The sequence below is a fragment of the Perna viridis genome, chromosome 11, assembly GCF_037379345.1.
Source record: "Perna viridis isolate PV_CMFRI_1.1 ecotype Kerala chromosome 11, ASM3737934v1, whole genome shotgun sequence".
NCBI lineage: Eukaryota > Metazoa > Mollusca > Bivalvia > Mytilida > Mytilidae > Perna > Perna viridis.
The window spans coordinates 3,576,426-3,594,471 of NC_142455.1; the positions used below are offsets into that span (position 1 = coordinate 3,576,426).

The 18,046-nt window shown below is 33.0% G+C and overlaps 1 protein-coding gene across 1 annotated transcript; it reads left to right on the top strand.

Moving 5' to 3' along the window:
• Positions 1-13,644: 13,644 nt before the first annotated feature.
• Positions 13,645-16,525, top strand: LOC148602360 (sentrin-specific protease 1-like). The gene is made up of 4 exons (XM_088552564.1): positions 13,645-13,793; positions 14,473-14,604; positions 15,024-15,172; positions 15,759-16,525. The coding sequence occupies exons 1-3, from the start codon at positions 13,692-13,694 to the stop codon at positions 15,168-15,170; spliced, it is 381 nt and encodes a 126-aa protein (XP_088408690.1). The 5' UTR covers positions 13,645-13,691; the 3' UTR covers positions 15,171-15,172; positions 15,759-16,525.
• The last annotated feature ends 1,521 nt before the right edge of the window (positions 16,526-18,046 follow it).

Genomic DNA, 18,046 nt, shown 5'->3' on the forward strand with positions numbered 1-18,046 from the left:
CACAAAAAGGTCTATACCTTCCAGATTATAGAATAAATTGTATAATAGTCAAACCAAACATATCGAAATAAGAAGACAACTCAGCACCCATGAGTTCTAACAAAGAACTTCAAATAAGCTATTTATTGTAGCCTCAATTTCAGTGTTTCTAGAAAAGCAAAGGACGCTTACCCTACTGGCGCACCTGGTCCATGCTCCTTTTTTATGGAGTCCGAGTTGCTCATTTGCTTTTGTTACTTTGTATGTATGATTTAGGTTACTATATGTTCTTTGTTGTGTATGTCTGTTTTCCATGTGTGGTCTTTGTCCCTGGATTACATTCTTTTGATTACCGCTAGAACCTCGGTTCCCTTGATTACTCTTTCAAGACAATGAATGGACCCTTATCGATTTAGGGGTTATTAATTTTGTGCTACAGCAAAGTAAGGTAATCATCTAGTAGAGTTTTTTGGTCGGGCAAGTCTGGCTACTGGGTTTGTGAATATCATCGGTAACATATGGTCCACTGTAAATGGCATCAAAATACAGAAATACAGTAATCAAGTAAAGAACAACATAAAGTTAAAAACAAAAACAACCAAATGAAACATGAAATCATTTTAGGGAGGACAAAACTTAACAAAGCATTTCACCAGGTAATGGTCGTTTAATTTTTAAATCAGGAAAGACCACCTCTATTCCCTGCTGTTTAACATTTTACACGCTGTGCGTGTGATAAAAGATGTTGATGTTATTGTTAAACTTTGGATTCAAATTATACCAGTTAATTATATGGGTAGCAGTGTTTTATCGAATGTTCCCAGTGTAATAAATTTCGATAATTCACACTGAAGTAAATTCTGTAATTTCACTCTCGCACTTTCTCCCGTCAAAACGTCACAACTTTGATATTAATCCGCCAATCACAGAATTTTAAAATTAATGTTGAAAATATCGATAAATTATAAATAAAGTCTATATAATAAATAGGATAATCAATCGGTTATCGTGAATAACCAAAACATTATTATTCGTGCCAAGAACGCTTGTCAAGAGGATTTAACTGGTGCGCGGAACAAGTTCCACACACTCATTAAATATAGGCGTTCTTCGGCACTCGTGATAATATTTTGGTTATTCACTCTTTCCAATTAACTATCCTATGTTTGGTATCCTACTATTGAAGAAACAATACCCTAGTTAATTTATTAATATATCGGATATTGGATTGTATCATTAATTATCACATATGGAAATGCAAAACCTTGAAGGTGTCTATTACCATGAAACAAACCATCCATAAACACTAAGAAAAAAAGTTAAATGAAAAGTATTCAGGGAACATTGCTAATAGCTGTTTTTAACTTTTGAATTGACAGTACATTGTACTATCGTAATCTGGCTGTTTTATACGTTAAAGCAGATGAAAATATAATATATGGAACCTGGATTCGAAAAGGAATGAAACAAAAATAATATAGAGATAACGACCAGGCAGAGAAAAAAGACACATGTACATGTACACTACAAAGAACATGGAACAAACCAAACAACATGCACATAGAAATAAAAGTAAATGTGGAACTCCGACACAAAAATCTGAGGGGATAAACCAGGTAAGGTAAGCATTTACCATCCTTCTAGAAACGCTTGCCGAGTTGCTGAAATTTGCTGAATTTAGTTTTCCGTCGGTGTATATGGTGAAATGTTGAAATATTGTGTGGACGTTCAGCACAAGAATTGTGTTAATTATTTCTGAAATTTATATTGGCCGAAAAGTGTATATTGGTCAATTTGAATGATAAATTGGGTTGATTTATATGAGAAATGAAAATTATAGTGTGCCATGAGAATCAGAAATGAATACATATTGAAATGGTGAAATTTAGTTTGAATTTATATTGAAAGTCTACAGAAATCGTTGCGTCGTAGATCTTGACCATCCATTATGGCGTACCGTAGAAGCTATGGTGAGAGATGATGATTGAATAATCTATTAGATTTTACTACACCAATTTTTAGTTTGTTTACTGTGTGTGAACTGTGACTTTTGTTTGCTTACATACTTTCATTTGCATGCCCATTCACTTATGTTCATTTGCATGTTGTATATATATGTTTAGTTCTGTTTGATTTGTTCAGTTTATTTAGTTTTAGTAAAATATTATTTTTTGCTTTTGTCTCTATGAATGCTGGCTCAATCCGACTATCCTACGTGTTTACAGTATTTATACCTCACAACCTCAAGAAATTACTGTCAAAGTTTTGTAAAGTTTTAAGACATTGTTATTTTAAATATAGTTGAAATGCACTATGGGAAAATCTCGGGAAATTTTTCCGAACTTATAAAGACAGTCAAATAATATCTACGCCACCAATGCTTCAGGATAAATTTATATAGCTTTTCAGCTGCTGTTTTCTAGATATTTTTGAATATATTTCAAAAGACCAAAGTGATATAAGTAATGTGCCACTCATTGCCTGATTCTTACACAGAATGGTACTTAACTGCACACACACACACACATATATATATATATATATAAGGGTCTGCAAAATTCCCAACGATATTAGAACTGTCAAATTTGCGAAGCAATTTTTTGTCGTTCCCTCCGCGGGACTCGAACTCATACCGCTGTGACATCTATGGCAACACCGCCTGCATTAAGTCCAGCGCCCTAGACCACTCGGCCAGCTAGGCTATATGAAAATATAGCTTTCGCTGGCCGGGTCATTCCTCCTCGTAGGATTAATCTAGGGCTGTAACTTAGTACACGGAGTATGGTAGTACGGACAGTTCATCTAGGTGTTATTATGTAGGATAGAGGATCAAATTAATGATGCATGTCACAACAAATCAATATTATACAACGTCTCAGAATGTGACGACTCTATTCTCTGCATTGCTTCATCGGATCAAATTGATACAGGGAAGATAACGTAAACTTCTAGAAGGGTCTGAAAAATTCCCAACGATGTTAGAACTGTCAAATTTGCGAAGCAAAGTTATGTCGTTCCCTCCGCGGGACTCGAACTCATACCGCTGTGACATCTATGGCAACACCGCCTGCATTAAGTCCAGTGTCCTAGACCACTCGGCCAGCTAGGCTATATGAAAATATAGCTTTCGCTGGCCGGGTCATTCCTCCTCGTAGGATTAATCTAGGGCTGTAACTTAGTACACGAAGTATGGTAGTACGGGACAGTTCATCTAGGTGTTATTATGTAGGATAGAGGATCAAATTAATGATGCATGTCACAACAAATCCTACGAGGAGGAATGACCCGGCCAGCGAAAGCTATATTTTATATAGCCTAGCAGGCCGAGTGGTCTAGGGCGCTGGACTTAGTGCAGGCGGTGTTGTCATAGATGTCACAGCGGTACGAGTTCGAGTCCCGCGGAGGGAACGAACAAAAAAAATTTGCTTCGCAAATTTGACAGTTCTGACATCGTTGGGAATTTTTCAGACCCTTCTATAAGTTTACGTTATCTTCCCTGTATCAATTTGATCCGATGGAGCAGTGTAGCGAATAGAGTCGTCACATTCTGAGACGTTGTATATATATATATATATATATTCAGAGAATGTTAGAAAATTTTGCTCTGAATGTGGTGAAACTCACTCGGACATATACGGACATATATCTACATCGGCTGTAACTGATACTTTTAAAAGGGAGGTACGCAGGACTTCATTAATTGGAGGTCGATGTCTATCCACCCTGTTTTTCGAATAAAGATAGTGTCAATAACACTAATTTAAAAAAAATTATTGTAATTACGTATTGTAATTACTAAAACATCAGCATACACAATTTTAAATACGATAAACCGTTGTGTAAGGCGCACCAATTATCTCATCAGAAAATAGTAGCGGCCTATACACCGACCAGTACGGTACATGTATCTCGTACATACAATGTACGTATGGAAAATGAAACAGAATAATAAAAATATCAATACAAAACTTAATCCAGATAAATAACCGAATTATAAGGAAAAAAAGACAAACTGCAAAACCCCTGTATAATGTATATGCATGTAGATTAGAGACGGGGAAAAACGCGAGACTTTGCCGATAATTGTCTACGCCCCGTGCCCAAGACATAAACAGACTGTATTTTCAAGAACACCCTAAGCATTGTTTTTATCTGCAATTAAAAAGACATTCAGTTGTTATAAAAGATCCATATTGAGCCCCACCGAATCATCAAATTAATGGAGGATTTTTGATGTAATGTACTTGCACACAAAATTCGACACCTTATACGAAGATAAAATATATTTTACCATAATTTTGTATTTTTTGCATTGTTTGTTTTTCTTTTTGATTGCTTTTTACATACATTTTTCATTCATGAGGAGTCATTGGTTTGATTCCTAAGCATAGTAGATGTAACTGATATAGAAAAAACAATACAACAATCGTCAGTACTGACTATTGATTTCTTTCTTGTGCTACTGCTATGACAGTAAGATATTAAAAAAATATTTAAAGTATTAAGAATTAATCTCTATGTGTTTGTCGCAAAACAAACAAACAAACAAACAAAAAATAAAAAAGAATAATAAAAGAATAATAATAATAATAATAATAATAATAATAATAATAAATGAATAAAAATAGTCGGGCAATAATGCCGTCAGTGAGGTTTCCCAGTTATCTACCCTCCCAAATGTTACTGACCTGGTGGAAGATAAAATGCGGAGGTCAATGCTTTTATGACATTATACGCAAAATCGGTGTTGTCTCAAATATTTGTGTGATAGTTGTAAACAACGCCTTACCGTATTTTGATTCTCTCAGTTAAACAGACATAGCAGACATAAATTAATGCAGGAAAAAAAATTATTGAAAAAAAAAGAATAGATAAAGAACGGATATGATAAAACAATAACAAATGCGCCAAATAATTTCTAACGTTCGAGTGAAAAAATTCTGTGCAAATCCAGTGGTACAGAGATCAAATAATGTTTTTTTTTTCAAATAGAGAAAGTATCCTTCAGTGGAATTATACTGTAAGATCGGTGGGTTTTTGACATGCATGTTGTCTGCTTTTTCCAATATTGCCCGATTCTTACAAAAACGTACATTTAATTTATAATCAAGGCCGATCCTTTAAATAGTCAATTACACTACACACTTGTTTTTCTTTTTTTAGAAGATCTATATTGGCGGTGCATGCCTGTTCAAAACCCACCGAAATGTCTTATTTCTTGTTCAAAAACAGTAACTGATCACATAACTACTCTTAGTTTTTCATTAGGTTGTTGTGCTTTTGAGATAAAAATCATATAGATTGTACATGGAATTTGCACTTTGGAAGAGTTATCGTTCTTGATTTAGTTTCATTTAGTCGATTTCAGTGGGAGATGAATGTATGATGTTCTTAAAAGTGCAGATCTGAATGCAGATAAGATTGATGTTATGTGAAAGTAATGCATATGTAGACTGAAAAGGCATCATTGGTTTGGTTGGTTTTTCTTTACCATGAATCACTTTACCATTGACAGTATCTGAAATTTATGTGGACTGGTACTTAAAAATACACAAAGAGGAATACAAACAAATAAGGAAAAGTACAAAGGCGAATCAATTCCTTAATTTTACCACATATTATAATTCCAATGGCGAACCCGGTGATGATGTTGTTTCTTTGTCATATTCACCACATCCATCAAAATTGTTGTCGGAAGTGTCTTATTTCGGAAATGGCGAATACATTTAGGGAGTGATTGTTTGAACTCTTAATGCAAACATACGCGTGCGTTATAGGAGGTATTGCTCGTTAACACTGCTTGTTTTCTCATTTCCCCGTTTTGAATGATTCTCAAAACTTACACTTAAAGGGTTTCTATGAATTATAATTATATATTCAAGCTCCTCACGGAGTGCAGTATTGCATTTACAATCTCGTGCAGCTTAATATGCAATACATTTTACATATGTAAATATAGGCTCTAGAGAGCCTGAACCCCGCTCACCTGATCAAAAATAGTCTTTATAGCTTTCTAAAGCTGGACTCTTGACCTTTCCGTACTATTGCCACAAGAATCATTTAACCGATAAAGATCATCTTAATTATCCACCCAGATTTCATATAAAATAAATCTCTAATTGTCATTTTTTTCTCGTCAAGGGCAATAACTCCAACATTGAGCAACATATCTTTATGCAAATTTCAGCATAGATTGGTCTCACCATGCTGAACAATTCCTCCCCTAGAAAATTAGGCTAAACCCTTTGGTTTTCAAGTTTTTTCAACAAGTCTTCAATATTTTTTAGTGATGGCCATGTTTTCCACAGATAAAGTTGTCTAAGAGGAGATTTAAAAAAATCCATTTCAAGACCCATAATTCATTCATTTGTCAACGGTTCTTTCCTAAAAATTCCGGTTTTCACGTGCATGTAGGTAATCCCATCATGCTGAACAATTTTAATACCTGTCAGATTTGAGCTAAACCCAACTCTTTTTGAGTTATTTGCATAATTCTGAAGTTTGACTGCTATAGTCTATTTTTAGAAACGGTGGCTATGTTTTTCACAAGATAAAAAACACGCATAGATTGCTAAGCATATTCTACATAATATTCATGCAAAGTTTTGTCTTAATCAATCCTGTAGTTTCATAGGAGAAGATTTTCAAAGTTGGAAATGTAAAATGTGGAAAAAAAACCCGTTTCAGCACCCATAACTCATTCATTCTTCAACGGATCTTTATGAAAATTTCGGCATAGGTCCATATCATCATGCTAAACAATTTAACTCCTACCGGATTTTAGCTAAACCAAACGGTTTTTGATTTATTTACATAATTCTGGAATTTGACCATGTTTTTGCCAGATCAAAACTCCCTAAACAACGATTGTTAAAAATGCCCAAAAGAACATTCATACAAAGTTTGGTTACAATCTATAGAGTAGTTTCAGAGGAGAAGATGTTTGAAAAAGTTCACGACCTAGACATAGACATAGACAAGCTTTATTTAAAGTCGGCAAGACATAAACAATAAACATACAATGTAAGCTCTTATGAGCCTTTGAACCGACAAACATAATATTTTCAGTCATACATAATCATGTAAGTAAAACAAGACATACATATACACACAGAAGACATTTAGACAGACAAAAAAAACCCACATAATTATATCAGTCAGTACTATAATACGAGAATATTTGCAGTTGAAGTATTCCCTACTTGCGGCCATATTTTATCCTGTTTTTGCAGAGTTACCTTCCTTAAGAGCAAGTATAATTTCCAAGTCGGGAACGTCTTTTTTTTTACAACGGGTCGATTGTGATGTGATGCGGAAATGGAACCGAGTTCGTAGGGAATATTATAATTATCATTGCGCATGTTCGAAAGCTATTTTCACTTTGACTGCATGAAGAACTTTAAGAAGCGGGCAATTTAATTGTAAAAAAAAAGTAAGTTTGACGGCTTTTATACCCAATTAATTTTTATTATAATGAGAAGGATCAAAAGATGATAATGGACGACCATCATTTTCATTAAATACATTTGGATTGTGAATTTCCAACTTGCAAAATTATTTTACTGAATTGTGAATATCACTTTCCCCTCCGACAGACATTTATTGGAGCAACATAATAGATGTTCATTCATGTACAGATTCAACTCTTCGTTTAACAACACTTGTATATACATTTAAAGTTTTTTTTAAGGGTATGTCCAGCACTGCCACTGGTGATACCATTGATGAGGACATTCCATGGTGCGACTTGTCCATTCAACACACAAGCCCTTACTATGGATGGGTGAAAGATCTGGAGACGGCTAATACGGTTGTGGAGGAATTTTCTTTAGCTACCTCCACAACTTATGCAGTACCAAGAACTATCAAAAGTTTTGGAAAATTTTCCCTTGATGGTGAGGCATATTCGTTTGTAAAGAAATATCCTTTTCCATATTTTCTTCTCAATGCGCAATTTATTTTGGTCCCAAGATCTATTGCTGTGATTTATTATGTAAATGAATATTGGTGTTAATTGTTCTGACTAATCTTTTTTATGGTTGAAGGTGGAAGGGAGGGAAAATAGAAAGATCGAAAAGATATAGCATTTTTGAAGACATAACTGAGATGATACTTAAATCCAAATACATATGTTTATCTGTAATTCTCTCATTGTTTAATTTTATTTCAGAACAATGCTTAGGGCAGCATTTTGTGCGCTGGGATGATGATGGTGCAGTTACCCATGGCTCACGCATTCCTGTCCAGGATACTCCTTTCTTCATCGTTGGTCACCGTTTGATGGAATGTCATCAAGAGCCAAATTACAGACAAAAAAAAAAGAATGAAAAGGTTATACCTAAGATCAATGATTCTAATAGAAATTATGATATAACAATTGAAAATTGTGGTGTAACATTTGATTTTTGTTTTCATTCAAATTCTTGGGACAATGAAATAATTGTACATTAAGAATAGCCATGCATATTGATTGAACAAACAAAGCTAAAAATAATTTTGTAAGATTTTAATAATTTGTAAATATGTTGTGCAAAAGGATTCTTATTTTCAGTAATATTCAAATATCAATCATTTAATTGAGTTTTTTTTTATTTAAAAAATGTTTTTAGTTGTGAGATTTCTTTTTAGGAGAATCAGGATAACCAATTTAACTCCTACCGGATTTTAGCTAAACCAAACGGTTTTTGATTTATTTACATAATTCTGGAATTCTGAGATATTTTTTTAGGAGAATCAGGATAACCATCTATACCCTCAAGCTGCATATAATAAAAGAAACACACTGACAAAAAAGCTGGGATGCAGTGCAGCAGTATACTTGAGGGAGATTTTTTTTCCAGAGTACAGGGTAAAGAAAATATTAGTGGTTATTTAAATCATTAAATTTTACATATCATTAGTTCACCTGGCCGACCTGTTGTAAAATGACTTAACACAACGCTTAGATTGTGACTTTAAGAATGCATCATCTTTAGTTTATTATATCACAATCTACATGTTGTAAAATGTCTATACACAACACTTTTTTTTCCAGAGTATAGGGTTAAGAAAATATTAGTGGTTATTTAAATCATTAAACTTTACATATCATCATGTTGTAAAATGTCTATACACAAGACTTAGATTGTGGTTATAAGAATACATCATCTTTGGTTCATTATATCTATCTGTAGTAAAATGCTAAATTTCAGACAAAATCTTTGGTTAACTGTATGTTTATTGTGATTCTTATTTTGAATAAAGGTTCTTATTTCAGATTGTAAATGATACCCCATAATTCAAACGAATAGCATCAGAACAACTGAAAGCTGATTTGAGTTCTGCTTGCTACAATGAAGTTCAAGTAGATGCAAGAATTTATATAGATCTGCCTAAAAACTGTGACTAGAGCAAACACATAATGGATGATGTATGTATGGTTTTATTAAAGTTGAAATAAATTAAATGTATTAACGATTATGTGTTCAATAATCATGCGCAAAAAAAGCAATAATCATCATATTTATTTGATCCCTTAGCTGTAGATTTGTGTTAGAATAAATGTACAGTGAGTTCTTTTATTAATTGATAAATTGTGTATGAATAAGTGATTAATGAATAGACACATAAAGTGTTCAATGTATTTATATTTAGTAACTGTATAATGTCAGATTCTTATTCTTAATTCAAATTGTCTACTCCCTACTCATAAAATTGTACTAACAAATTTGCATTGCAGTATTAATATCATCAATAAACACCAAGATAGAGAAAGCAAGGAGAAATTTATCTATTATTGATATATCAAATGTGCCAATTTTTCGAACTATCACATGGATTCACAAAAAAAAAAGAACTCAAGTTTTCAATGTTTTCTCCTATATTGACAAAAATGTTAATGTTCATAATACATTCAGATTAAAGCATGTAACATTTAGACATCATGAATATTATATTGTTTATGTGTATGTGACTCTGAACTATTGAAACCACCATATGCATGTTTTTTTGTTTTTTTTTATTTCATAGGCTGCTGATTTGAAAACACCAATAGTTCAGCGTGTTGTAGACTACATTTACAATCTGGTTGATTATGGTATTTACAATGTTGGGGAGATCAAGAGGCACGTAAACAAATTTGTTAAGAACTTGTTTGGTAAAAACAGTTTACCAAATGCAATAAACCGCAGATTCTACCCAAGTTTTAAGGGCATACGTGGAATGGTTGACAGGAGAAGAAGAAAACTGATAAAAGGACTTACTGTTGATCTGGTTGCAGTACCATTAGTGACAACTTATTTGGATAATGTCAAATTTCAAGAAGAGGCAAATGACACATAAACCAACCCAGATAAGGAACTTGCACCAACAGCATTCGACTTAGAAAAATCATCACAAAGGGTTCGAGAAATTTTAACAAAAATAAGGAATTTGACTTATATTGTAGACTCAGAAGAATTATTGGAACAGACTAGAATTGAATTGGAAGCTATAGCCAAAAATCTGTTTGTAGGATGTCCAAATGACATGGGTTTGGCATTAGAACCCGAACCATCAAAATCAAAATCAACAAAGAAAAGAAAGAGTTCATCTGGTTGTAACAAGTTACCACCCAGAAAGAAAAGGGAAGTCAAATCAGCTACAATTGATAATTCAGACTTATCAAGAAACATGGAATGCATTCCACAGGTAAGGTAGAAAAGTTCAGTATAACACCTAATTCTTTAAGAATAACTATGACTGAAACTTAAACAAACACTTCATAAATATTTTGGTGGTTTTAATTAGTAAATTTAATTTCTACACGATGAAAAACCCCCAAAAAAGCCTTGCATATTTATTTTGTTTGGTCACTTATACGTTATTAGCATATGAATAATAATAAAATAGATGCTCAGTAAGTATATTGACTTGTTATCTATGTTTACAAGTATAAAAATAAACATATTGTTACCTTCAGAATTCAGTAACATCGCTGGTACTGTGAATACAGATAGAAAAAAGACAGAATGTCACAGAAGAACGGAAAAGAGATGTAACTAAACAAGAAAAAAAATGACAATGGTAAATAATTCTATTGGGTATCCATGTTATTATCAAATTTTAGTAGAGAGATTGTGATAATTTCCTATCCCTAATATATTGGGAGCACTTTTCAAACTTTTCTGAACTTAGTTTATTTTAGCACTCTATATAGAATTTATTAAAAATGCTGAGTAAAGTCTGGAAAAGTTTTTTTTTAACATTCTGAAACAGAAATTAAATTTTATATTGATCTTGGTCCAGCCACTTAATTTTCTCAGGCGCACAGGTTTGTCTGTACTCATAATACAATTTGTTGTGTTTATTAACTCATATTTGTCAAAAGGTTATGATAAACTTTAATTAATTGATTGCCACTAAAATATTTGGTAATTTGTTACAGCTAATGATGTGAAAGAAGGGATGCAAAGAATGTAACATCAGATAAGCAGATGATGGAGATACTGCCTAAATTAACAGGTTTGTGTGTTATGTTTGATTGAATCTATTGTCTTCATTCTGGCAGAATCTACCTATGTTTACCAATAGCTTGCCATATTAAGTGATATTGAAATTATGCTAACAGTTGATAATAGTGTATTATTGTAATCATGATTTTTATGGCCCTGCTACAAAGTGGTCAAGGCCATATAATTTTATCATTGTCCATCACTCCGTCATTCCTCAACAAATCATTACATAGACTTTTCTCTAAACGCCTTCAGATACAAGGCTGATTTTTTTGGTATATATGTGAGTTCACCATGATGAGTTACAGAACAGGTTTACCTTTTACTCCGCTCACCTGATTTTGTTCAAAATGGCAGGCTTTGGACTTTTTTAAACGAGGCCATTTGTTGTTTTGACACATCTAGTTTTCACCATCTTCAATTTTTTCAGCACTTGTGCAGATCCATTATTTAAAATTCTTTGCAATCTGCAACGGGTTCCATAATGAATACTTGATCACTAACTGTTATGCATGTTTGTATTTAATATCCATTACCAGAATATTTTCAATAACCAATTTTTTTAGATTACATGAAAAACCTACAGAAAGGAGAATAGAAAGACCTCATTGTAAAAGAAAAGTACCTACAAGGGGTACCTGCTAAAAGAGCAGGTGCTGTTTTGGATTCTGCTGTTGATGATCCAACCAAGTTGTTACATGTAGTAAAAAGAATAAGTCCTGTGCCATTTACACCACAGTGTCAAGTAGATGTTCTTTTTTATATTCTTTCCAAGATGGGTAAGACAATATTTATCCTTTATGCATAAACTGATACAAAGATTTTGTAAACAGTAGTGCATATAGTAAGTACTCAATTCTCATATACAGTGTGTATTTTTTCTTGTTTTAGGTATTTTATCACTTTATAAATATTTGTTTTCAGTACCAGTACATGTATATCATCAGTATAAGATTTTTATATGTCTATGTTTTATCATAATTATAAACAAGCAATGTATTGACTAAAATACTAAACTTGATATGCACTCTGTTTCTTGGTAGTAGCCTACCCTGCTCAAGTGTTGAAAATCATTGGTGAAGTGAGCCAATGCCTTAAATGGGAGATTGTGGGTTTGATATCAGACCTCATCACACCAAAGACCTTAAAAAAGGTAGGTTCTGCATCTCCACTAAGCATGCAGCTTTGTGAGGTGAAGTGATGACTGATTGGATTGAAGTAAAAATTGTTTCTGAGTGTGGTAACTTGCCTTTCTTTGGGTTATTGCTTCTTTGAGCTAGTCCAACACAGTTTGTTCGTCTAGTAAAAAGCTGAGTCTTGATTTGTACGAATGTTTTCATACTAAAAATAACTAAAAATCTGACTACTACTTACATGTGAACCTGAAGAAGTAGAAGGTATGTAATCTGTAATACTGTGACAAAAATGTACTATCTATCTAAAGATGTGTGATTTATATTTCAGTGGATGAGGGATTTTTTCAACTTGAAGTAGACCCAAAAAGAAGAGATGAACTTGCTAAAAATGCTTTTTAGGATCTTATGAAGTGTCTTACAAATCAAGGTGAGAACTATAAAACTTCTATTTTTTTAATTACTAAATTTATCTTTAAAATGTATTTCAGCAATTGTTTGGAGTGAATTTGGTATCACATTTTTGTCATATGACATTAATATAATATTGCATAAAATATTGCGGTAGACATGTTCTTGTAAAGCATAAGTGAAGAAAGATACAGGTTAAGAATATCAATATTTTATAGGATATCTTGGATTCTTGACTCCTTAAATTTGTGAAATGGGTTATGTTTTCATCTGTTCAGTGGCTGTTTATGTTTTAACTCAACAGTGAAAAGTAATTTTGATCATTTGTTGCAATTTCTTTATTAGAATGTCACTGTCCTGTTCATATACTGCAAAATGATATATGTATGATGAATAAGTAACCGGTTACATACTATTGATAATGATTTATTTCCTTTCTAGACATCAATGATACACACCAGCAATGTAATCTTGAAGATGTAGAATGTAAGTGTAATTTTGTGACAACTGTTTATTATTTAGATCTAAAAGGGGTGACGTATGTCATTTATAAACAGAAAAATTAACAAATAATCTTCAATGTAAATTTGAACCATTAATTTCACTTATATCCTTCATTTATAGTCATTCTGATTTGTTTTTAGGGAATTTCGTAAAAGACTTGAAATGTGATGGACTTCTAAAAACCTCCCCATACATGTTGTACAAAAACAGATCAGTTAGATATGATGTTGGTGGTGAAACTTTAGAGAGGAAAGATCTTATCACTTTACAAGGCTCCAGTTGGCTTAATGATAAGGTAAATGTATATTCCCTTGCAGAGTAGTGTTACATTCGTAATATATATTCAGCAGAGGAAAACTTTCTGAAAGGAGAGCAGTGATATTTAGAAGTAGGATTTTCTGCAGCTTTGATATAAATCTTTATACTTCTGACTGAAAAGGTTACGTGTTTATGCGGAATCATTTCTTTCTGACGCAGTCGTTATATTTTCAATTTTTACCCTTTGACCTTAAAGACGCTCTTCCATGGAAACGCAAGTTACCTGATCTCAGTTCTGTTTCCCCATTGGCCAAATACTGATAACTTAGTGGCTTTCGAAAAAAACTGCAGTGAAATTGTGTGTCATGTGTTATTTTCTGAATGAAATGTAGAAAATTAATAAGGAGAAAGATCAAAATTTTACCGTGTCGGCTATCTTTTTTAAAGATAGTACTTGTTTAATGGTTTTCAATTCGTTTTGCTGCAGGAAAAATAAACATTTCAAATGTGTGCTTGAATGCATGGTTCCAGGGTGCAAAGTAGATAGCACGAATACTGAATTAAAAATTTAGAAATTGGGTTATGTCCACAAGTAATTCATATAGAAACTTTACGACATATTGGTATGTATTTCTTGGCCAAGTCAAAGCTATATTATTACAAATTTTCTCCAGTAAATGTAGTTTCAGAATTTAAGTTACAGTAATTCATTTCAGGTGATAAACGCATATATAGGAATCTTAAAGAGTGAAAACAATTTAGAACAAGAGGGTCATATTTTTGCTCTGCCATCATATATGGCAGTCCTTAGGGAGAAAAAACGGTTTGATACTTGGTTTTACAGTAAGGTAAGTATTTCATTTGTACAACATGTATTATTTTAAAATTTTAAGATAATGACTACGAGTTATGCAGATTTATTAATTGCCAGTTACCAAATGAAACAAAGAAAAATATTTTGTATGTAACAGTTACTGGTTAAGTGCAACGAAAGTCACGGAGAGCAAGACTTAGGTTTTGCTATTCCAGCGATGGCAGCGATGACAGCACCTACAAACTTCACTTATGTTTTCTGATAAGTTAATACAACTTGAACCCCTTATGCTAGGTCAATGATATTCGGTGTACAGATGCATTACCATCATTTCATCACAAATTCATGCCAATTTTAGGAATAAACCCCGCAGTCATGGTCTGTTGAAAATTCAAAGTTTTATGTTGTTTTGCATTTATAACACACATGCTGAAATATATTACGTTCTTGTAGGTTAAATTCTCAGGATACACTTGGATTTTCATGCCAATCAACAAGTGTCAAAAGCACTGGATATTACTGGCAGCAAATATTCCATGTAAATCAGTATCAATACTGGATTCCATGAATGGGAACAATGACAAATATGTACAATATTAGAGGTAATTCAATTAATTATCAGTGAAAATGAATGAAAACCAAATAAATCTTTATTATGCATTTCCTTTAACACAACACCCTCATATAAGAGCTTTTTACCAATGTTTTCCATGAATTATAAACCAAAAAAACTAAGGGAAATAATGAATTATCCATTGAAAAAAAATGAAAAACATGTGAAAATTTAAATAATCTTTAATGCAACTGATACATGTTCTGAATTAAAACATAATTAATTTTCATTATGTAATTGTTTTATTTAGATATAGAAGGTATCTCTTAATGGATTGTGAATAAGGATCTCATAAATTGTATCTTTAAAATATATAATATACTATTATATTTGTTTATTTTATGTTCTACCAACTGTTTGAGGGATACTTACTTTTTAAACAGGCATGCATCTGATACAGGACTGATTATCCTCTACTGTTGCCCATTAGGCCCTTGAAAAAAATGACACCAATTTTCTTGAAACTTTGGTGAATTGAATATCACATTAAAGACATACAAATTTTCATGAATTTTGGTCTCTATAAGTTTTGTAAAAATATGTACATGTGCTCAGGCATATCACATCTATTGTAGCACGGATATGTTCCATATGAATGACAGTCTTAGTTGGTTCTCACTTAACACTTTTGGGTCAACAGCCACATCCCTGCTCCCTTTTCAATGTAGTATCAAGAACACACGAGACTAGTTCTATGCATTGTATAATGTAAGTGCGTATGATGTTTGTATGTTGATCACATTAATCGTAATAAAGTTGAGAATGTGTATTTGTAATTTAGTACAAAAGTGTATGAATATTGTGTGATTAATTTGTCTCCATGCTTCAGATAGCAGGCAATGTAAAAATGTGGATTTTCAGTATTATTTATTCAAGCTAAATATCTGAGAAAAAAAATTAATGATCATCCTACCTTTAGTATACTGATTTTGAAAGCCCTTTTCCCAATCTTTGAGTTGTATGCAACTTAACCCTTGTCATGCTACGCCTGGATCTGTTCGGGATTGGACCTGGTTCCGCTTTATCGGTTCTGGCAATGTAAATCTTAGTTTAGGAAAGTGCAATTTGTGTCCATCTGCAAGCAGTGTGACTGTGCTTTAAAATGAGGCTATCTGATATATAGTTTGTTAATAAATAATGACTTGAAAGCTAAAAGAGGAAGTCACGAGTTTCCACTGTCGACAAAAATGAGATATTTTTGGTGATAGGGTTCATTTCTTGGACCCTTGCCAGAGCAGAATTGATCTGTAGTACTCTATTTTACCTGGAAACTAAATAAGAGTGATTTTTGTCGCCATTATTTGGATGTCAACCCCTTGTATTGACTACTACCGGTTTTAGGACAGAGGCAAAAGTTGGAAAAAAATCCTCATTTTTTCACACGAGTGACACCTCTGGGGGTTTCTGACCTCTCACTCGTGACCGTAACACACTTTATTTGGCTTCAGTAGTCTTCAGATCTACAGGCTGTAGGATGAATGTGCTTTAGTTCCTGATTTGTTCCATTTTCCATTTGACCATTTTCGAGTGACAGACCAATTTTCAACACAAGCGTTAAAGGTGTCATTTGTACTGAGACATTTGTTTAATTTTTTTCATTTTCATGTACTTGCATTTGTATTATAACTAACAAGAACATTTTGCAGAAACTACATGAAAATAAGAAGTGAGAAAATAAAAGATGATATTGATGCTAATTGGAAGAGCGAAAATTTAAAATCTAGTCAACAAAAAGGTGGCCATAGCTGTGGACAGTTTATACTTATGGTAAAGATAACCATAATATGATTTACACATGCAGATAAATTCTTGTTGGGTGCCAGTTTATAAGTGTTTTGTGTAGAGTATGGAAGAATGAAACTAAAAATGCCCCAACAAATATTTGTGTACAATAGGTTTGATATATTGACTTAGATGTTTAATCCTGTTAAATTTTAGGTTAAGGACAGAGGACATAATAATGTACATAACTATTAACATTCTTCACCATATTGATTGTGCCCTTCCCATTAGGAACTGGCTCAGTGTGTTGGTTAGTATTCATTTATTATGTTTATGATCTTGTCCTTAATATGCATCTGACCCGTCACTGCACATTACGCAACCAACCATCCATCTAACCATCAATCAATTCAGAAGAAGACTGAGTCAAATGTATAAGTAGGGAATATAACAAATTAAGCATAAAAACGATTAACAATGAACACAGTACTAAAAGCAACCACTGACAGCTTCAGACCTGAATTAATCCGAAAAGAATGTCTTGCTATATCAATTGTACAATTTATGTTTTAGAATGCACTAGCTGTAACCAAAGGTATTCAACCAATGCAATTGACCCAAAAGGCTGCTCTGGTAATGAGAGAATATGTCACAAAGAAAATCATAAAAACATCTAGAAAATCAAAGGCACAGAGGAAAATTTGTGACATGCTTGATTGTCAAAAGCCAATTAAAGATGCGTGGGTGCAGTGCGAAGTGTGTGGCCGATGGCTGCACTTCAAATGCATTGGACTGAACAAAGTGCCAAGAAATGATTATGTGTGTGAATCACAATATAGATAGTTATACTCTATGCATAGAAGTTGCAGGGGTATTTAGTTTTGAACCTGTCCATCCTTAAGTGTGTAATAGTGTGTTGTTGCCTGGAGAGTGCCTTCATTTGTTGAATGTTTTTTCTTCAAACTTTATTGAATGATTAGTTAACTGTAACAGCTGGATATAATTTACTTTCCATTTATCTTGTCACATTTTGGGAGGGTCAGGCTTGCGTTTTCAAAAAAGTGCAAATGTTGTGATGTGGGGTATTGAGAGGGAGGTATCTAAGGTTCTGATTGGGTTGTTGCCTTTTAGACACATTCCC